This window comes from Palaemon carinicauda, chromosome 1 (assembly GCF_036898095.1).
Source record: "Palaemon carinicauda isolate YSFRI2023 chromosome 1, ASM3689809v2, whole genome shotgun sequence".
Taxonomy (NCBI): Eukaryota; Metazoa; Arthropoda; class Malacostraca; order Decapoda; family Palaemonidae; genus Palaemon; species Palaemon carinicauda.
The window spans coordinates 287521001-287543580 of record NC_090725.1 but is presented as its reverse complement, the minus strand read 5'-3'; the positions used below and the strand labels follow the sequence as shown (position 1 = coordinate 287543580).

Genomic DNA, 22580 nt, shown 5'->3' with positions numbered 1-22580 from the left:
TAAGGAAGACGTACTTAAAAAGGCAGAGTAATTGTTCAAGTCGACTTCCTTACCAGGTACTTATTTATTTTATGTTTGTTATTTTGAATAACTGCTAAAATTAAATACAAAATACTTAGCTCATAATAATGTAAACAATTAATGCTGGTCTCTACCCACCCCCCTGGGTGTGAATCAGCTTATATAATCACCGGCTAAGTTTAATATTGAAAAATGTTATTTTTATTAATAAAATAAACTTTTGAATATACTTACCCGGTGATTATATATTAAAGGACCCTCCCTTCCTCCCCAATAGAGACCCAGTGGACCGAGGAGAAAATTGAGTTCTGTGTTTACATTGAGTACTGAGTACCTGCTCGACAGATGGCGCTGTTGATGTACACCCCCTACCTGCATAGCGATCGCTGGCGTATTTTGAACGTAGAGTTTTTCTGTCGGGCAGCAGAGCTTCAGCTTATATAATCACCGGGTAAGTATATTCAAAAATTTATTTTATTAATAAAAATAACATATTTCACGTGTTTATCACTTGATATTTTCATCTTGTGTAGAGATTCTTCCAAGAATGTCTAATTTATCTTGGGCCAACCTCAGGTTACTCTAGATACTAACGCGATAGTTGAATCTGATTTTTTATTTTATAGTACAGTATTCTGCAATGGCCATGAGCTGACTTAGGAAATTTTCAGTACTTTACTGTATTTTCCATCATAGAAATACTGTACAAAAGCTTATTTCATATTCTCAATTTAGAATCACATTCAGTTTCAATTCCAGGATAATTCCAGCGCACAAGAATTTCGTTGTGAAGATTCTGATAAAGTACAACATTTTCCATTTCTACACAAGGTATATGTGAATAAGTAACACTAGAAAACTTTGGAATTATTTATGTAGCACCATTTAGCGCTTGTCGAATTTGTTTCCCGCTCATTAGGTTTTTTAGAAATGTGCTAATAGAATAAAATGTTAGATTTTATCAGTATTTACAGGTAATTTCTAAGCAAATTACAGAAGTAGAATCTCCAGTATCAATGAATTAATGTACGGTATGGGTAGTCATGCTAGTAATCTTTAAATGCAACCCTAACAATGCTGCTGGTCATGAATTTTTTACTTCTTTTACTTTCAAACAGGATTTGGTATCATCTACTTGGAATGTTGATACTTGGCAGTGCTAGTAAACTGTTACCACTTTTCATCAGAGAGATTTCGTTTGTACATGGGTGTGTGTGTGTTTTTTTTTTTTCTTTTTTTTTCTTTTTTTTTATAAATAGGTCATGTGCTACATGGGGAAGACATTGAGGATTCTTCGTCTTACACTTCTGCAAACCCATCTTCGTCCTCCCTTTTATGGCACCTAAAAGGCATAATACCTCAAAAGTTATTAGTTAATATGTCATGTAAAGTGTACATCTTTTGAACTTGAGGGATTATTAGGACATTTGAATATAGGCAATTCTATGATGGATAGCTTTATATAAATACATTTTGATACTATAAGACATTGTTACATATTTGATCTGATGTGCTTAGCATAGTATAGAAGCTTTAATAGAAACAAATGATGTTTTCAGGAAAATTGGTAATTAAGAGATATTTGGTAATAATAATTTCTTTTTTACAGGAAAGTGACGATTATCCTATGCTTTCGGAGAGCGAAGATTCGGCAATCAATTCTGCAAAGAGAGATATGGACATGGTTGAAAGAGGAAGACAACGTTACGATTCTATGTCAGACTTTGGATCAGAGTCGTCCACAGCTAGTAAAGAAAATGAATTATTTAATGTAAATATTTTGATCATTGAAATTTTTTTTTTTAATGTGGCTTGGTTCAAATTTCATATGTAGACTGTGATAGGTAATTGTGAGGTAAGAGTATGTCCAGAAGAGGGTATGAAGAAAATGATAACTACCAAAAAAGAGAAAAGTATAGATGGACAGAGGGAAACACAAGAAGTGGTAGCAAAGTGGTAGAATTGCAGAATTTCGAAGGAAAATCAGGCAAGATCCAGGAGAGGTAAGAATAATTAAAGATGAAAATGGAAATATCTTATTGAGGAAGAGGAAGGCAAGAGAAGATGGATAAACTTTTTCACAATTACAGTAATAAACACCAAGAATCTGTGCAAAAAATGGAAAATGTTCCTCTAGTAGAAGGACCAATAGCAAATTTCAGTGAGGGAATAAAGTGGAGATTTCTGTAAAGAAAGGGAAATTAGATAATGCTGCTGGAAAGTCAGAGGTAACAATAGAAATTATTGCCTTGGAAATCTAGGCAAAGAGTAGGTGCACACACTATTGGAGAAAAACTTGTATATACAGTTCAGGAAATGCCATGGAACTGTGAAGATAGTCGGGATGACTAAATTGTATAAACAAAAAGAGATTTTAAACTAGGGGAATGCCAGAGGAATAAAGCTTTAGAGCCTGTACTCAAGATGGTAGAAAGAATAGTAGAAGGATGCTTGAGAGAGTTTATAGAGATGTATAAGTGGCAGTTTGCATTTATTGAAGGAAAAAGCATAGTGTATGCTCTTTGTATAGTAAAACTAAGTATACAGTTTAAAGTATTTATACATTTTATAACCATCAGTTTTGTGTTTATTGAGAGAGAGAGAGAGAGAGAGAGAGAGAGAGAGAGAGAGAGAGAGAGAGAGAGAGAGAGAGAGAGAGAGAGAGAGAGAGAATATTTTAATGTACTGTACTACTTTATTATTACAGTACAGTACATCCACTTACAGTATTTAGTGTATTTTATAATTAAAGTGCAATTTCATTTCTTAAGTGGATATTCACTATTGGAAAAAACATAACTATAGTCTATTTTTTATAGCCGTGCATATTTGCACCCACTCACAGGGGTGCCCTATTAGCTCGGAAAGGTTCCTGATACCTGATTGGTCGGGAGTATTTTTTGTCCGAACACCTTCATTGTTCTCGAATAATTACCAAGTAATGTGAATCGAAACTTATTCATTAACCTATATTTCTCCATCAGATATATCTTTTGTCAATAAACAATGTGAAAGAATAAATATATTATAAAAAAATCGTCTTGGTAAGTCTAAATTTAAAAACACAATCCGCCGAAGTCAACGACAGCAGCTTGTTTTCGGATGCACGCTTTGTAATTTTGTAATTTTTCACATATTTTAACGCAAATTGGGATAAATTACACTCAGCATAAGTTAAACATGTTATTATAAACTTTCTTTGAATACCAGAATTTACCAAAATCATGGAATTAATAAAACCCGATATTTGTGAAGACTTATGGGGAGGTAAAAGAACAGCCTGGAGCGGCCTGGCGGGAAAACGATCCCTTCTGACTTGTAGACGCAGTTTTTTTTGTTCTTTCGCAATATAGTTCGGCCTATTCCTTTCAGTTTCGTGTTATTTTGCTTATTATTTTCCCACATTCTTGTTCCTCACCTAATATCTATCTATTTTCCCGATCTCACTTCTTTCATAAATGGGATATCCACACTACGATTCCTTATTTCTTATCCTCTGTCGAAAGTGATGGCTTGAAGGGAAGTGCGTGCTAGTCTCATTAAAATAGCGTAGAGGCGGGAATAAAGAAAAAATACTATGCTTAATTTCAGGTTTACAGAATAGGTTATACTTTCTACACAGCATAAAATTTATGTTGTTATTATTATTTACATGCTTACTGACGTAAGGTACAAAACATAAGGAATCGTAATGCAGATATCACATAGGCCTATATGAAAGAAGGGATATGGGGGAAAATAGATATATATTATGTGAGGAACAGGAATGTGGGAAAATACTAAGCAAAATAATACGAAGAGAGACAATGCAAGACTATTTAAACTGAAAGGAATAGGCCGAACTATATTACGGAAGAACAAAAAAAAAAAAAAAAAAACTGCGTCTACGAGCCAGAAGGGATCGTTTTCCTGCCAGGCCGCTATAGACTGTTCTTTTACTTCCCCATAAGTTTTCACAAATATCGGGTTTTATTAATTCCATGATTTTGGTAAATTCTGGTATTCAAAGAAAGTTTATAATAACATGTTTAACTTATGCTGAGTGTAATTTATCCCAATTTGCGTTAAAATATGTGAAAAATTACAAAATTACAAAGCGTGCATCCGAAAACAAGCTGCTGTCGTTGACTTCGGCGGATTGTGTTATTAAATTTAGACTTACCAAGACGATTCTTTATAATATATTTATTCTTTCACATTGTTTATTGACAAAAGATATATCTGATGGAGAAATATAGGTTAATAAATAAGTTTCGATTCATATTACTTGGTAATTATTCGAGAACAATGAAGGTGTTCGGACAAAAATACTTCCGACCAATCAGGTATCAGGAACCTTTCCGAGCTAAAAGGGCACCCCTGTGAGTGGGTGCAAATATGCACGGCTATAAAAAATAGACTATAGTTTGTATCACCTATTATCTCCTGAATTCCTTAACCATTGGTAAAGGCTCAGAATTTAATGACAGCAGATAAGGAGGTTTTACTGTATATGGCAAGTGTATTTTTTGCAAGCATCTGAGAGGGATATGTTCAGATTAGGTCTCGGTGTTTGAAGTTGCCGGAAGATTCAGCATTAGGAAGTAGTGTACTAGGAGTAATACATCCATGTTTGAGACTAATAATTCCATTTCATCATTACATTATCTTATAGCTCATTTATTAAAACTCTCTCTTCAGATTTCTGCTTTTTTAAGATTTTAGAAAGGGAGACCTTGCAGTCCAATCAAAGGGTCAGGTAATAAGAATGTTGATGATAGGGGCGACTGATACTTTAGATCTTGAGTAATACTTGTTATTGTTCTCCAGGAACATTTCTGGAACCAAATTGTTTCTTGGATAGTAGCAGGTTCTACTGCATTTGAATAAAAGTGATTATGATAAAATGGAAAAATTAGCTTTTGTGGCTAAGGTGATTGTGACGTTTCAATTACTGTGTTCGGTTTATTGCCGGAAAGCATTTCAGCTTCCTAAGTGTAGCATGACTTTTTTTTAGATTTAGCTAACTTATAAACATCTTTTTTTGCCTAAAATATCTATGACTTTCTTGATCAAAAATATCATGAAACTAATATCACCTCTTATATACTTTTAGTTCAAAGACATGGTACAAAAACGATCTCGCCCCTCTCATGTGCTGGGTGAGATAGAGCACCGCAAGATGCTGGAAGAATTGGAGGAGACCAAAAGTAAAACTGGTGGCTCAATACTTGGACAGGTGATTATTTATTATTTTAGTTACTGTAGCTGTTAGATTAAGCATGGAATTTTTAGATACTTAAGATATTATTTCTATGAATCTCCCCTGCGCTTCTCTGTCTCTGTGGAACCTCGGTTTTATCAATATTTTGTACGTAGTTTTATTATACATTACTTATGTCATTTCTAAGAAAGATTCCTTATTTTGTTGGGATTTGATATGCATGTTTTGTATTAGTTATTTTTAAATGTGAAAATTTCTAATATAATTTGTAATGACTCATCCTGAAATTCATATTGTTAATATCTTTAAAGTAAGAGCTTCTCAGTAATAAACATAAAACTTAATAATTCTGCTCGTACTTCACGACAATTAATCCTCCTGCAATGCCAGATGCGGGAGCATATACTTTGTGCTAAGTCAATGCTCCCACCATCTCTTCATTATCTCTACATCACTAAGGACAGTTACTTGCAATTTAAACATTCCTTGATATATTTTTGGTTATTTTTTATGTCTCTTCCTAAGTTTTCTAAAGCTTTAGGGATGTTCATTATACATTACCTGAAACGAATCCAAGCAGTACAACATTCATTTATTATTAATACTTAGCTTGTGCATGACCCTCACATGGGGTACTTAGAGAAAAGACCTTTTCAATCATGTCTTTCAGCGGAAGTGGGATAACAGGCATCCAGTGCTCCCTGGAGTCATCTCTTATGAGGCGAGTCAGACTTATTTTTCTTCTCATCTATACAAACGTTTAGTTGTTGTACGTTATTGTTTGGTGGTAGACAGTTACCCTCGATGGGCAAGTCTACTCAGTTACTTGCCCTGGTAATAGTCATTTGAGACCACGCAGCACATTAATAAAGAAAATGAGTTTTTACAAAGGAAAAAAACCTATTCCTTTAGGAGGTGTTGTGTGGTCTCCAGGACTTTCCCCCTCCCTAGCCTTGTGCATTGGAGTGGGACAATAGATTCTCTCTTGGAAACAATAAAGGGTGACTGGGCGTAAATTGATGCGCAGGTAGAATGGTCCCTATGTGTAGTGTTTGTTTATTCAGCTCTGCAATGATGATGTAGTAATGACAGCGCTCATAGCAGACGGTTTTCAGCATTGGAGGTGCGGTGTTCGTGTCCACGAGCGCCTGAATGTAAAGATGTGTCACGTACACTAAATCTGTGCTTTGTATGTTGATACACTGGGCCAAGAGCAGGTGAGACGATATTTCTTTGGTATTTGTCGTACTGCATTTCATATCCTAGTCTCTCACTGGAGAGTTCTTGGAGACAACACAGCACCTCCCCAAAAATAACTTTACCTTCATTAAAGCTCCCTTTTTTTATCCTGAGGTTCAATTGCATTTTCTCCGTCAAACTTGTCTTGTCAAGACTTGTATTTCCCCTTCCAGATTGTGATAAATGTTTATTGCACTCACCAGCCAAGTTGGTGATGAACATTTTTGGTTTCAACTTATTTAACTTTTGCTATTCTCAGAGGCCTGCGAGCCTCGTCTTGTGGGCAGGCGGTAAGCCTGACTTGTCTGCCCTGTTGCTTGAACTAACGTAGCTTTTATAGTACGATCTAGTGGTCATAATTACATAGTGTTCCTTCAGTAAGGACTCTGAATGTTCACTGTACCCTGTAGAGTTGGGTTCCTTTTGTAGTCTTGAATGCTTTGATTAATTAAGTTGTTCTGCAGCTAAACCCTAGCATTTCTGTATCCTTACTCACTCTATTGGACACCTAGATAGCAAGGCAGAAGACAGTGTAGGTAGCTGGATCCTTATATCTCTCCTCTCACCAAACTAAGAGCAATAAACACATCACAATCTGGAAGGAGAGATATACGTTTTGATGAAACAACTTGATGCAGATAACTTCAATATGAACAGCAAGTCAGTATAGAATTTAATAATTTTGTTATTAAAACTCGGTTTTTTGGGAGGTGGTGTGTGATTTCCTAGACTCTTCCTCCTCCCCAAGCTCATGCAGGGAAGGGAAACATTTGATTCTCACTCTCAATATGCAAGAGGGCGACTTTGTGCAAGTTAGCATGTATCATTATCTCCAGTGCTATTATTGGTTCTCGATGATGACAGCTAATAATTTGCCAGATAATTTCCAGCATTGGAGGTGCTGTGGCAGGTTCAATAGAACCTGAACCCATGGATTTCTCCTATAAACTCTGAGTCCATGTTTTCCACATTGGAACATTGGTCTTAGCATAGGGAAGTTTATATTTCTTTGGTATTTTATGTTGGATGTTCTAGTCTTTTATAAAAAAGTCCTTGGTGACCATACATCACCTACCAAGAAATATGTTTTACCTTCGTCAAAATGCCCCTTTTTTTATTCTGGTTTTCAAAATACTGTATTGCCTTGATCCGTACAGTATCTGTTATTCCAAAACTTTAATTGCTTCATTTTCCTCTTGCATTATTTCAATGATTCTTCCTGAAGTTTATTGCTGTTCCTCCTGTAGCAAGGACAGCCTTGACCTGTACTTTGGAAGAAAAAATTTCCAAACTCCAGGTAGTGCTCCCTATATGTGCAAGACTGCTGCCTTGCTGAGTGACAGCCAGTGTTCCCACTGGATCTGCCTAGGAATTCTGACTAGTATGTACAACGGCCTTTAAACGGGTGCCATGTAAACTTAACTTTCATATCAGGGATAACCACATAGAATGCATATGAAATGGAGCTGACAATTGTCATGATGAAAATAAATGTTATTTTTTGAAAATTATTGCTCTTACAAAGCTGACTTGTTTCTTTTCGTTTTGTTTTTTATATTTTATTAAATTAATCTTTGAAATGTCATAACCACTTTAGTACCGAAAATCAACAAAACATCCACCAAATTTCTATAATGTGTTATATTAGCTTTAGTTCAAAATACAATACAGATCAACAGATATCTATTATTATTATTAATATCATCACTTGCCAAGCTACAGCCCTAGTTGGAAAAGCAGGATGCTACAAGCCCAGGGGCCCCAACCGGGAAAATGGCCCTGTGAGGAAAGGAAAGAAGGAAAGAATAAAATATTTTAGGAACAGTAATATCATTAAAATGAATATTTCCTTTAGAAACAATATTTAAACATAGACTTCATATTGTAAATATAAAACAGATTTATATGCCAAAAATAGTTTTTCAACCATGATAACTATGTGGAAATATACTCTGTCCTAGACAGAGTAAAGCAGAAATCGGAAATTGAAATGACGGCGATCCCTTTATAGATTTATTTTTCCATCATTACCCTCACAATTCTACATTTTGGCAACACTGGTGGCAGTGTAGGCGAGTGCATTTCTGTTCATGTTCTAAGTCACTCTGCTGGATCATAGACAGTATCAACATGTACCTTGAGTGGCTCTTTCAGTTTTTATTTGCTTTTGGGTTTGTTGTTAGAAATTTTTAATTATTGAAGATGGCAAGTTTAACACTTTAAACACCAATTCTTCACCATATGATTTTGCCCCTGGCCCTTATTTTTTGGATAGTTTACTTAACTCATCATAGCGCAGAAATTACATAAATAGGACTTTATAACATTCATCATCATACAGCTAAATAGGTTTTCTTTCCATTGATATATAATTTTACATATTTTATAAAAGTTTCATATAAAGAAATGGTAAAAGAAATAAAAAGTAATTAATTAATGGTGCTGAAGGGATAGCAATAGTAGTCAAAATTGTCTAATGGTGCACAAAGAATTGAAATGTGTATTTGCTCAGTTTGCTTATTTTGAAAGTTTTCAAGAAAATATTTTACTATTTCATAAAATGAACAATCTGCCTAGACTAGTTTTCTTGATGGAGGATTGATTTAAGGAGTGTATAGATAGTTCAGACCATGTGATGCATGTTTATGCAAACTATGTAATATGGCAACAGCAAAGATAAGATTGGAGAAGAGTGAAGGGTGCATCTTAATGTGTGTTGAGGTATAGAGAATTTTTAGGAGTAGCTAGTACTGTAGATATAGAAGCAGTGAAGTGCAGAGGGATGCCTTTGACTATGGTGGAAGCTTCTCTCCATTTGATGTGGGGCAGTTTTACGGTAGTAAAAACTGTGCATGTGAGGGGAAAAGTAGCCTTCATGATGTAGTATTTATTTGGAATCTTCATGGTTAACTGTGGAGAAAAAATCTAGGGGGTTCTATTCGCGATAGTGAGAACAAAACATACAAGGAGATTTCAGTACGAGACCCTTGATTCTGATGCCCGTCAGGCTCTAAATCTACATGCAGTGATAAATCCATTGACCTTTTTTGTCATGCCAACATCTGAAGATGTAGAAGTTGTACTTGTCGGTGTTTATCTGGAAAATTTTCTCTCTCGCTATTGTGTTGAATTTAGTACTTCTATTCCTTCCAACTCCCCTTCTTGGCTGTAGCCACTTGATATGGTTTAGCTTTCTTACTCTTCTTGCTGATTAATCTTTGTGGTGCCAGCGCTGGGTCATAGGTCTCAAACAAATCCTATGCTGTATTATTCATTTAATGTGTGCATCTATCCTCTTCCTGGTTTTACCTGTAACAAACAATGTAATTTTATGATTGCTGGGTTTGTATTAGACGTTGTTTCATTTTTGTTAAACTTTCCATAGTGTATATGTTTTTCTTTTTGTTTCAGATTCACCTAGACCTAGCCAAATACCATGAACTGAATAGGTTTGTAGAGGAATCGGAAACTTATGATCATGAAGCTGCTCTATATCATCTAAATCAGTCAGCAAAGTGTGGCATATTGGAGGCTATTATTACGGTTGCATATCTGCATATGGGTTTACCCCACAATATTCTTCCAGATATTGAAGTAAGTGTAATAGTTACAATTTTGGAAATTGTTGTATAGCATAGGATCAAAGCATGCTCACCACATTATTTAGAAGACTAGAAATTAGGATAAATTGTTTCTGCATAAAAAAAAAATTTGCAGAATGATGAAGAATTTTCATATGGTACTTGAAAAATGTTCTTTGCAGTACTCTCGGCTTGGGTAATCACAAGAGAAAAAAACCTGTCATTGTTTTGAGGAAAATGTTTTGCAATACATTTGTATTATTAGAGTATACTGTATTGCCCACAACATAATCAAATTAAAGGCAATTACAGGTATTCCTACTTCAACAATTGTGTTGGAGGGTAACAGTCCTGTTGTTAAGCAAATTTGTTGTTGAACAATCTATCCTTATAGTCGACATCTTAAGCATAAAATTTCCTAGTTTAATATTTCTCTCGCACCACACGTACACTGTACAATACATGCATATGACATATGGAGGAATAGTTTGATATATACATAGCCAGGTAATAAAATTTGACTAGAAGGTAAGCTTCTTTTGAATCAATACTAACTTTTTGTTTGGTGTGAGCAATAGCCCAGTAGCTCAGTCTAAAGCAAGAATTCACAATGGTTAGCTCTCTCTCTCTCTCTCTCTCTCTCTCTCTCTCTCTCTCTCTCTCTCTCTCTCTCTCTCTCTCTCTCTCCCCCCACTAATTTTTACTGTATTTATATTACTAATGGTATTATTGATGCTTATTCTGCTAATACTGTATAAAGATTTGAGTTTCTTAAGACTGTTAGGGTAGTATAAAGAGATAATCAAATATAAAAAAAAGAGGTGTAATTACATTATGGGCAACTTTCTGGACCTAGTGGATCCATATAGTAGGGAGTTTATTGAAATATAGTACTGTATATCTAATGTTTATCATTGAAAAGAAAATGAAGAATATAAAGGAAGCTCGACCTGGTTTTCAGACCATTATTGTTTTCCAAAACTTAAGATTACATATGATACAGAATATAGAAAATACAATCAGTTTTTAAGCCTAGCATAATCTAACTAGCTGAAAATGAAACTCATGATACAGGAGATATATGATTAAATCACTTATTGTAAAGGAAATTTCAAGTTTCATGATTCGCAAGATAAGATGATGAGAGTACATATATGATAATGGGGATTATTGTAATCACTTCACTTCAAATACTAACATTTTTTAAGAATATACTTAATTTGTTAAATGTTTTTCTTAGCCCTTCAAGCATTAAAGTTTCATAGATATGATTGTAGTGCATTTTACCCCTCACAAGCACTAAAGTACTGAGTAATTTATTTTTTCACTTCAAGTACGTTTGATGAATGAATCAAGTGTATATTTTATTTATTTTAAGCAAACCAGTAACATTTGACATATTACATTTGGATAGGTAGGCAGTGGTATAGGCTAATACAATATATCAAGTTTTGTGAGAATGCCTATTTTATTTTTTTTGTCAACTTGCAGCTGGATGAAGATGAAAAAGACATGGATGTTGGGTTCAACTACTTGTTGCAAGCAGCTGAAGCAAATGATCGTGGAGCAATGCTGCATATTGCCAAGATGTATGATACAGGATATGGCCTTCCTGAATATAGGTATGTTTTGTATTAAATTTTCAGTTAGGAACTTCTTCATAGAATCATGAATGATATTTTTTATATGTATTTATTAATATCTTTCATTACCTATTAATAAGTTATTCTACTTCCTTAGGTAATCCTGACAGTTTAATATGGATCCGTTCTTATTAAGAAACCTTAATATCTATTCATGAAAAAGTATGAAGACACAGGAGTAAGATTAATTACAAATAATGTAATTTTAGGTAGCTATAATTTTTTTTTATTTAATTTTGAAGTGGCAGTACTGTATTGCAGTTTTATATATGAATATTTTGACACAAGAATACTATTCCCACTAATTTTCATTCTAAATACTGTAATGTTTTCCTATAAAGTTCTTATTGTAAATATCTAAGAGTTAGGCAATAGAGTATTGATAATTTTGAAACCAATTCCATTCAGGCTTCCCAGATTTCTAGTACCTTGTCATTGGTTAGGCCTTTCAAACAGCTTCTATTTAGTGTCAACGTGAAACTTGACACTTGTGTCTGAATGGTTTCTCTAAAGTACATTATCTAGTCTCTCTCACCCTCCAATTTCTCCTTAATCTCTCCTTATATTATGGTCAATTGATATTAAGTGATGAGTTTTATGCCAATTTTGTTTCAATTTTGATTGTTTTTAGATTCATGTAGGTGACACAGATGAGCTGGAAAAGTCTGAGGAAAAGCTCTACCCCTTGTTCTATGTCTAATCTCTACAGGCTAGCAACTCTGAAAGCTCTGGAAACATTTCTTATATTTAGGCAGAAACCATATATCACTCCATAAGAAATTTTAACATCTGTCCTGTAAGTTTAGTATGGCTAAGGCTTGACAAAATACCCATATGAATGTGACAATATCTTGTTTATTGGAAAAGTCTAAAAAAAGGGAATGTTGATGACCAAAGTGTAGAGATAAAGAATTCATTAGGTCCTCTTCTCAACAGTCAAATTTCCTTAATGTTGCAGCCATAGTAGTATCCAAAACTAAACTATATCTTGATTTATTTTGATTCCCATTTGGGAACAAAACGGTTTCTTCCTAAAGACTTGAAAATCACACTTTGACTAGGTTTCCAATAAAAAAGTCTCTTAAGATACATTGAAGGAAACTAATCATTGGTTGTAGTCACCACCAGAAATGAGTATGAAAGCTGTCACACTTGATTGTTTCAAATCTTGCTGGAATTTATATCCCATGAAATCTTTAATGAGAATTTCTTAATCTTGAAACTAAAAACAATGGGAAATAATCCACCATATTCTCTACTATACTACTACTCCCTTCTTGGTATATGTCAAAGCCTGAGAAATGGGCAAAAGCAATTACATTTTTGGCTTGCCAGTCAGCCAACCAGTTGACCAACTGTGTCCTCAAAATGACTAGGTGGCAGCGAAGTTTACGCGGTAGATAGGCAAGTGAAAGTCTTTGGCCTTGAAGAATGCTGTAAATAAGAACCCATTCCTTTTCCCTCCCAGGGAAGTGGAAGGGACAGTGGAGAAATGGAAGAAATTGTAATAGGACTATTGAATTCTATGTTTCTAAGTTGTCTCCTTCAAAGATTTAAAGAACCCAAAATTCACAAAATTGACACCACCTCTAAAGTTGGCTATAAAGAAGACGTCTTTAATTCCAAGGGAGGAATCGCCCTTCCTCCTACCTTCTGTCATAGAAACCCAAGATCCAAGTCAACTCTTTCAACCCTAAGGTGGTCAGTCCAGAAGGAGACAAAGTTAGAAGAGGAGCCAGTGGATGATAAAACAGGTAGCCCTCGCTTGTTACCACGTTTTGGGGCTACCTATTAATCCATTGGGTAAGGTGGCAATTTTATGGAGTCGAAGAATGAAAGGTAAATGTCTTTCGGACGTATACCGTATCCTGTTCATTGGCTCTCATTCACTCCTCACTCAGACTTTTTATTAATTTGTATTTCTCTTAATTAGAAACCCGAGTCATCTTCAAGTTAATTGTTCCATCTCAACTGCGGCTTAATTCCTTAAAGGTCAAAGGGGCTTACTGGTATATTGGCAGGGTTGCAGGTATTTCCATCTACATCCTTTTTCTTTCCTCACTGGGCTATTTTCCCTGTTGGGGCCCCTGGGTTTATAGCATCCTGCTTTTCCAACTAGGGTTATATCTAAGCAAGTAGTATATTATTATTATTATAACTTGCTAATCTACAACCCTAGTTGGAAAAGCAGGATGCTATAAGGCCAGGGGCTCCAACAGGGAAAATAGCCCACTGAGGAAAGGAATCAAGGAAATAAGAGAACAATTAAGATAAAATATTTTAAGAACAGTAACATTAAAATAAACATTTCCTGTATAAACTATAAAAACTTTAACAAAACTAGAGGAAGAAAAATTTGATTGAACAGTGTGACCGAGTATACCCTCAAGCAAGAGAACTCTAACCCAAGACAGTGAAAAACCATGGTACAGGAGCTATGGCACTGCCCAAGACAAGAGAACAATGGTTTGATTTTGGAGTGTCCTTCTCCTAGGAGAGCTGCTTACCGTAGCTAAGGAGTCTCTTCTACCCTTACCAAGAGGAAAGTAGCCACTGAACAATTACAGCGCAGTAGAATTGCTTGATAATTTCAGTGGTGTTAGGTGTATGAGAGGACAGGAGAATCTGTAAAGAATAGGCCAGACTATTTGTTGTATGTATAGGCAAAGGGAAAGTGAACCGTAACCAGATAGGACCCAATGTAGTACTGTCTGGCCAGTCATAGGACCCCATAACTCTAGCGGTAGTATCTCAACGAGTGGCTGGTGCCCTGGCCAACCTACTACCTACAATAATAATAAATGCACATCTGAGAGTGTTTTAACACGTGCATTCTGTAATTAAGGTTTAAAGGTCGCTCATGAATGGCAGCGGCACGACAGATTGACAATACCCAATACCCCCCTCTCCACTCAAGCTAAGACCAGGGAGAGCAAAGCAATGGCTGCTGATGACTTAGCAGGTAGACCTATTGGCTCTCCCAAACCCCCCATACTTTGCTCACAAGGAGGGTAAGATTGCAAACACTACAAGAAACTATCGAGCATGAATATCTTGAACCCCAGTCCAGTGGAATGCGAGGCAGGGACGATTCCAATAGGCTACCACAAAACTATTTGTTTAATATACATAGTTTTAATATAACTTGAAGATATGTTTTTTTAAATTATGACTAGTTGTAGGGGCTATTTATATTTTTCATACAGCTTCCTAAACGATCAAACTTTCCAAATACATATACGTAAATATTTTTTGTTTCCTTTAAGGAAGCATACGTACAGTACTTTGTTACTCTGTTTACCAGGCTATAAATAGTACATCATTAACAAAGAACCATTCCCCAGTGTTATAAATCATCTTAAGGAAGATTTCCAAAAGTAATTGTACTACACATCATCGAATAATAAGCATTCGGAAATAATTAACTTTGCCTTTTCTAAAATCGATAATTAGGCCTGATCTATTGGCTTTAAATTTGTGATGAAAAATTATTGTCATCTACCAGCCTTAAATTCTTCATCAGAAAAAAATAAAATTGTTTTATATCAATGTTCAATGGGAAAATAATTGTAATGTGGAGTTAGAGATTAAAGATGCTTTAATCCCCTTGGGCTTATTTACTTTGGAAAAACTACATAGCCTATGCAAAAGGAAAAAGCTAAATTGCTCTTAACATGCTTCAAAAACTTTCGTACATTACATGGGGTACTGATGGTACGTAATTAACACTACAATTAACACTTTTTATAGCAACGATTTTATCCGTCATAGAATATGGATGTCAATTGTGTGGGATTATCAGGTCTCACATTAATGACCCATGACTCTATTCACAATGAACTTGACTAGCCTCTGGAGCTTTTGAATCTTCTCCAACCAAGTCATTACAAGTCAGATGTAATGAACCACCAGTTCCCCTACATAAAACTTTCTTACTTTTGGAGACAGCAGTAAAGGAGTAAGTAAATAATTATCCCACTAAAACACTATTTTATTCAAGAAGATGTATTCATGAGTAATTGCACTCATCTCTCAATTATAGCTATTGAGCTATGAGTCTTCCAAACATTGCAGGAACTGCTGCTCCTTGAAGGTAAAAGTATGCACACACTGTTAATACTTGTCCAAAAGCTATTCATATACTCCTGATTATCATGAACAACATTCTTTAGAACAAATAAGTAAACATCCTCACTGTAATTTATACTGATTGTTCCTAATCAATAGGTGAAGGATTTATTGCCATATTATTATTGTTATTATTATTATTATTATTACTTGCTAAGCTACAACCCTAGTTGGAAAAGCAGGTTGCTATCAGTCCAGGGGCTCCAACAGGGAAAATAGCCCAGTGAGGAAAGGAAAAAGTGAAAAATAAAATATTTTAAGAAGAGTAACATAATTAAAATAAATATCTCCTATATAAACTACATAAACTTTAACAAAACAAGAGGAAGAGAAATTAGATAGACTAGTATACCTGAGTGTACCCTCAAGCAAGAGAACTCAAACCCAAGACTGTGGAAGACTATGGTACAGAGACTATGGCACTACCCAAGACTAGAGAGCAACGGTTTGATTTTGGAGTGTTCTCCTAGAAGAGCTGCTTACCATAGCTAAAGAGTCTCTTCTACCCTTAGCAAGAGGAAAGTGCCCACTGAACAATTATATTACAGTAACCCCTTGGGTGAATTAGAATTGTTTGGTAATCTCAGTGTTGTCGGGTGTATGAGGACAGAGGAGAATATGTAAAGAATAGGCTAGAATATTCGGTGTATGTGTAAGCAAAGGGAAAATGAACCGTAACCAGAGAGAAGGATCTAATGTAGTACTGTCTAGCCAGTCAAAAGATGCTATAACTCTCTATTGGTAGTATCTCAAATTCTGTTTTGGTTAATGACAACAATAAATGAAAACAAATCAAACACTTTATGGAACAAGTCTATTAATCAAAACATAAAGAACATGTAGTTGAAATAATTCTGTCCTATCTTTAAAGTGATCACACTCATTTGACCAAGATTTTTTTTTATGAATAACCCACATTACCCAATCCTGGTATACTTAGTTAGAATGTTCAAAGCTTGACCAATCACAAACGTTAATCTGGTTAAACTAAATGAAAACTAGAGGGGCACTCAGTGAAGCGCTTATTTCTCAACCTTTTGCTTGAATTTGACCTTTGACCTTAACATGTATTAGTTGGCGTTGATTTTCATACACTCAAATATAAATCAAGTTTGAAATCTCTGTGACAACGATGTCCAAACTTATGGCTGAATATGTGAATTGAAAATTTTGCTTGACCGTGACCTTGACCTTCCAAAATGTGATTTTATTTCCAGCTTTGTACATAACAGTTAATCCCTGCGAGTTTCATTACTCTACAATTAACCCTTTAACCCCCAGGTTCTTTGGAAATTTCCAACCCTTAACCCCCAAGGGGTTATTTTTTTCCCAGCACATTTTGCAGTATAATTTTTTTAAATTGCTCTAACAGCCTTAATTTTTGTCATAGAGAGGTCAGGTTGGTCTCATTCTTTTGGAAAATGCCTGAATTTTTTCAAAAAATTATCAAAATTATGCAAAAATTAATTTTTATAGCATTTTTTTTTGCAAGGACGTACCGGTACGTCCATGGGGGTAAAGGGATGGGTTTTGTGAAACGTACCAGTACGTTCTTTGGGGGTAAAAGGGTTAAGATTGTGGCCAGGAAGCTGTTCTCAAACAAACACACACACACACAAACAGGGGCAAAAACATAACCTTCTAACTTTGTTGCAGTAGGTAATAATAATAAACTTCATCCTGGAGTTGAAAAATTTATTGTATTAATAAACTAGACAACCTTAATTTTCTAAGTCATAATTATGTGGTACATTTTTGCGTAACTATTTTTATTTTATTCAAGCCTTGATAACCTTGGCTTTCAGGACAGTCGATTGGAAGCAAGCGGTGTTTTGGTATGAGAGAGCGATCAACACAAATACAGAAGATGAAGAAGGAAACTTTGATGCTACGATGGATGACCCTCAGTACCAGTTGATTTCTAGAGTAGCCACAATGTATTGGCAGGGAGGAAATGGACTAGAAAAAGATCCCAATAAAGCTGGTAAGCCATCACTTAAAGTTTTTTGCGTGATTTTAATCCTTTATTTAAGATCAGAGAATGGTGTATGGGGAATGAGCTATCATAGTTTATAGAAAATGGAATATTTTTAGAATACAGTACATACTTATCATTCATACAAGCCTAATTTGTGGTCTCCATGAATCCTTGACTCTAAATACAGCAATTATGCATGGACTGTCTAGCAGTACCTCATATGCACTGTATACCTATAAAGAAGAGGTAGAATTTTTACTTGACTTTCTTTGCATTTCAGTCAGGTTCTTTCCTTATACTTCTACATGTTCATATGTGTCATACAAACCCTCATCCTTTAATTGGGGGGATAACTTCAGCGCAAACTGAAATCGATCGTTAAACTTGGATAACAAGCAGTCATCTAACTGGTGAGGGTGAGGGGCGAGAAGCCTTTCCCAGTCAAGTTGGTGAAAGCGAATGTTCGTTGTTAATTGTGGAATGCAAAAAAGAAGCACATTGGCAGGGGAGGAGTGGAATTGGCAGCCAGTTGGTATAACCAGCTGTAGACACACACACTCCCTCTGTGCTTGGGTACTTGACTGTTCTCACGTATCCTGGGTGCTAAGTGTAGGTATGGCCTTCTCCCTGAAGGGAGGAAGCAAGCAATGTGTTCAGGGGAGTTGGACTGGGTAATGCCCAAGTAAATTCCAGTGGGTTCTTTCACTACTTCTGTCTCCTCAGAGATACATCTGTGGCTGTCAACCCTGTGCATACGCCCCTGGATGGGTCCCAGGGTACTGTATTGCAGAGCACAGGTGGCTTTGGATCGACGTCGGCAAGTTTCAAGTTTGCTTGCATAGGGAAACACTAATGTTTGTGCTCCTTAGGGGCTGGAACTACTCGCCCCTGGCTGTCAGGCAGTCAGTTGACAATGAGTTGACTTAAGGAAGTCACGGCTTCCATAGGTTTTCAGGTAGGCCCTCCATTAACTAAGTGAAGTGGTAACTGAGGGTAGTTCTGCCTAGTACCCCTATGCTTAGTTGTGTCTCAACTAGAGGAGGGGCTTCTTCACTTGTGGGGTTTACCATACGACTAAATTGAAAACTCCCGGTGTTTTGTTCCCATTTTAGATGTATGAACAGTGTTTGAAGATGCCTTCCATCACCCATGCAGTCAGCTGGGCGCCTACGCCTTTCTTTCGTTCTGTCTGATGCACCAGCTGATCAAGCAAGTGTTGATTAGCCAGATCTCCGGGTGACCCTGGTGGCTCCCAGATGACCGCGTGCCGATTATTATCCTGATCTGTTTGCACTTCTAGTCAAGGTCCTGAGAGAATTATCCCTGTTAACCATGCTTCTGTCAGACACATCAGAGGTACCACCAGTCAATGGAGTTGTTGGAACTTCACTGTTGGAAACTAGCTAGCATCTCCTTTGAGCAAAATATTTCTTGAGGGACTACACAGGAGATGTTTAGATATCTGTGAAGGTCATCTGTAGCTATCTACCTGGGAAAGTGTGCCATCTTCTGCGATTGGTGTCATAGAAGGCATACTTCATCATTCGAAGCATCTTTCGTACAGATCGTGGATTTTCTCTTCTTCCTTTGTTGAGAGAAGCACCCCTCAGTCATGGCTGTCAAAATATACTGTTCAGGCTTAAGTGTGGTTTTCCAGCTATAATATAACTTTTTGTGGAAGTTGTCTATGCTCATGATGAGTTTCAAGCAGTATTGTCCACCCCGGGACTTCAGGCCCTCAGAATGGGATGTGACCCTTATACCCAAGGCTCCTACATGTACCTTTGAAGAGGTAATCAGACAGAGATCTGACCCTCAAGACTGTCTTTTTGCTAGGCTTAGCATTGGTTTAGAGAGTAGTTGAGTTGCATGGGTTCTCTCATTTAATCACCTGCCAGTGTGGGACCCCAGGTTCGAGACCATCTCCATCCCCTCTATATGAAGTATCAAGTAGCAATCAAGAGGAAATTACTCAGGGCGATTTGGATTCCCCTCGGGCCTTTCTCTTTAAAGTATGTACTAGGCCCCTCTCAAGATAGAAAAATATTAAATGGAAAAAAGAAATCTATAAAAATATCTATAGAGAGAGCACAATATTGGCAAATCCAAAAGAATGTTGTTTCAACTTTCATAAAATGTTCTTAAAATATTTTTGTAAGGTTGTCTTGTCATGATTTTCTTTAATGTATTGCATCAACATAGAAAAATAAAAAATTTTGATCAATCTATGCAATGAACATGGTATTCTGAGATGTGTATTTGTTTGTACAATGTTAATGATACAATTGTTGCTTTTAAATTCATTGATAACTATGAAATATCATCATTTGTCATAATCTGTTCCTACGCCTATTGGCGCAAATGGCCTTGGTTAGATTTTGCCAGTCATCTCTATCTTGAGCTTTTAATTCAATACTTCTCCATTCGTCGTCATCTACTTTATGCTTCATAGTCCTCAGCCATGTAGGCCTGGGTCTTCCAACTCTTCTAGTGCCTTGTGGAGCCCAGTTAAACATTAGTTGAACTAATCCATCTTGGGCAGTGCAAAGATCATGCCCTATTATGGCCACATATGGCACTCAAACTATGAAATATAGCCAGATAATTTTTGCTTTCAATAAAAAAAGATACTAAATCCCACAAAATTATAAAAGAAAAATCCTGATTCAACAATTCTCATTATGTCATTTATTATTTATACAAGTGGCAGTGTTTCCATTATAAAATACTATAATTTTCTTTCTCAACTTCATCATTGTATACAAAAGAATTTCAAACTATCAGTTCATTAGCCCATACGAGTCCTAGCCAAACACACGCCTCCCACCGGGCCCTTTTCATGCCAGTCCGGCGCTGTCTATGAGGGTTCTGCGGGACTATCTGAAGAGGACGCAATACCTCGTGCCTGAATGTCAACACCTCTTCCTTAGAACTGTCAAAACCATGAAAGAAGTGTTGAATAACAAGGTCTCTTTCTGGCATCATGAGACGACCCATAAGGCATACTGAGAGGGCCAAGATACCAGCTAGAGTTCAGGGGTATAGATCCCACCCTAGCCTTCATCAAGAATCTTGCAGTTAGTCAGGTGTTGAAGGCTGGAGTTTGGAGATGCCAAACGCCCTTCACAGCCCTTTTACCTACTGGAATTTAGCCACGCGTACCTTGCCATTTTTGCTTTTGGTCCTGTGGTGGCTCCTCAAGTAACTGTATATTTACAAGTACTTTACTGGAAGCAGAAGTAAAAATTATCTGTGAAGTTTAGAGATTTTGATATCCTTGAAATTCCTTTTGCATGTGAGACTTAAACATAATTCCAGTGGATTGTAAGTGCCAACTGTACACAGATTTTCCATTAAATTAATTGAACATTGGAGAGACACTTAATTAGTTGTCCGGTAGTTAATTAGTCAAGTGCACATCTTAGAAACAATCAAGGTTTATTATTTTTTTTAATGTGTAAACCAAAATCTCAAGCTAAATTAATAAAAATTCTCAGAATCTGAAAACTTGATGACAGCCATGAACACACTTAGACATGCAAAAAATCGAGCTAGTAAATTATCTGGAGTGCAAAGACCATGCCCATGCATACTCAGTACTGTACTAACTGATGTCTGCATTTTCTTTATGAATTAAAAGGAACTGTCAGGAAACAAATTGAAAGACCATAAAATGAGCTCATGAATTTGGTAGTATTATGAAACAAAAATTAAGTTTGGCATGCTATACAGCTATACTTATAGGCTTTAGTTTTGATAATGGACATGTAAGGAATTCATTTTGCTGAATATCCAAAACAATGCCATTGTTTTTATAATTGTAGGAGAGCAGTTCAGTTGGGCAGCAGAGCTGGCCACAGAAGCCATGAAGGGGAAGCTAGCTTCCAAGTACTACATGCAAGCAGAAGAAGCCTGGGCTGAATGCGAGGAAGAGTAGCTTTCTTCACAGAAGTTTCGTAAATATCTGTCCAAACCTGTACGTCATGCTGTTGTATCATTCTTATTTCATGTCATCCATTTCATTAAATGTACAGGTTATGAAGACAAGGAGCTATTTGAAATGTAATGGGTAGAGGATGAATTCCCTCTTCTGGCTTTAATAGCCTTTACAAAAGATACAGTTTCAATGGAGATGTTATGCAGTGAAGTTACTTCTTTGTTAAATGTTTAATGAAATAGTGATGTATTTATATACTACTTTTTGGTAGAAGTTCGAGAATTTCCATTTGACTGTTCATAAACTTATTTCATTAAGAGCTATTTTTTGTAAATTCTTTTAAGAAAATGTGTATATTGTTTGTTAAATGCATAGTTTCTGTACCATCCAAGTCAATTAAAAGAATATTACAGTACATCACTTCATCGTTCTCTGTTTGCCAGAGTTCATAGTTTCCTTCTGGTGCATTGACTGGTAAAGGTTGTGTTCATTATTAGTGGCATTGTAAAACTAGTTGAAAGGAAGGTGATCAATAGCCTTGCTATTCTACAATCCTCTTCAAGTATGTATGGTTCTAAGTTTCTTGTAGCATGGTCAAATATTTAATTGATAACAAAGTGCCAAAAAAAAAAAAAAACAATTTACCATTTGCAAAGTAGGAATTCTATAAGCATACTTAATTGAAAGCTGCTTTTTTTTTTTTACTTTGAGTGAATTGTCCCACACCCTGGTATATATATATATATATATATATATATATATATATATATATATATATATATATATATATATATATATATATATATATATGTGTGTGTGTGTGTATGTATGTATGTATGTATGTGTGGAC

The 22580-nt window shown here is 35.9% G+C and overlaps 1 protein-coding gene across 4 annotated transcripts in view; it reads left to right on the top strand.

The window, feature by feature from the left end:
• LOC137657503 (eukaryotic elongation factor 2 kinase-like) overlaps positions 1–22370 on the top strand; it is a 73724-nt gene extending 51354 nt beyond the window's left edge. For 2 of the 4 annotated variants that reach the window (XM_068391843.1, XM_068391848.1), the window contains 7 exons: positions 781–852; positions 1631–1792; positions 5117–5239; positions 9875–10057; positions 11536–11666; positions 17621–17799; positions 21618–22370. In XM_068391843.1, coding sequence (XP_068247944.1) covers positions 781–852; positions 1631–1792; positions 5117–5239; positions 9875–10057; positions 11536–11666; positions 17621–17799; positions 21618–21730 — 963 coding nt within the window. In that variant the 3' untranslated portion in view covers positions 21731–22370. The remainder of the gene's footprint in view (positions 1–780; positions 853–1630; positions 1793–5116; positions 5240–9874; positions 10058–11535; positions 11667–17620; positions 17800–21617) is intronic. The other 2 variants (XM_068391860.1, XM_068391854.1) reach the window with 1 other exon arrangement.
• The last annotated feature ends 210 nt before the right edge of the window (positions 22371–22580 follow it).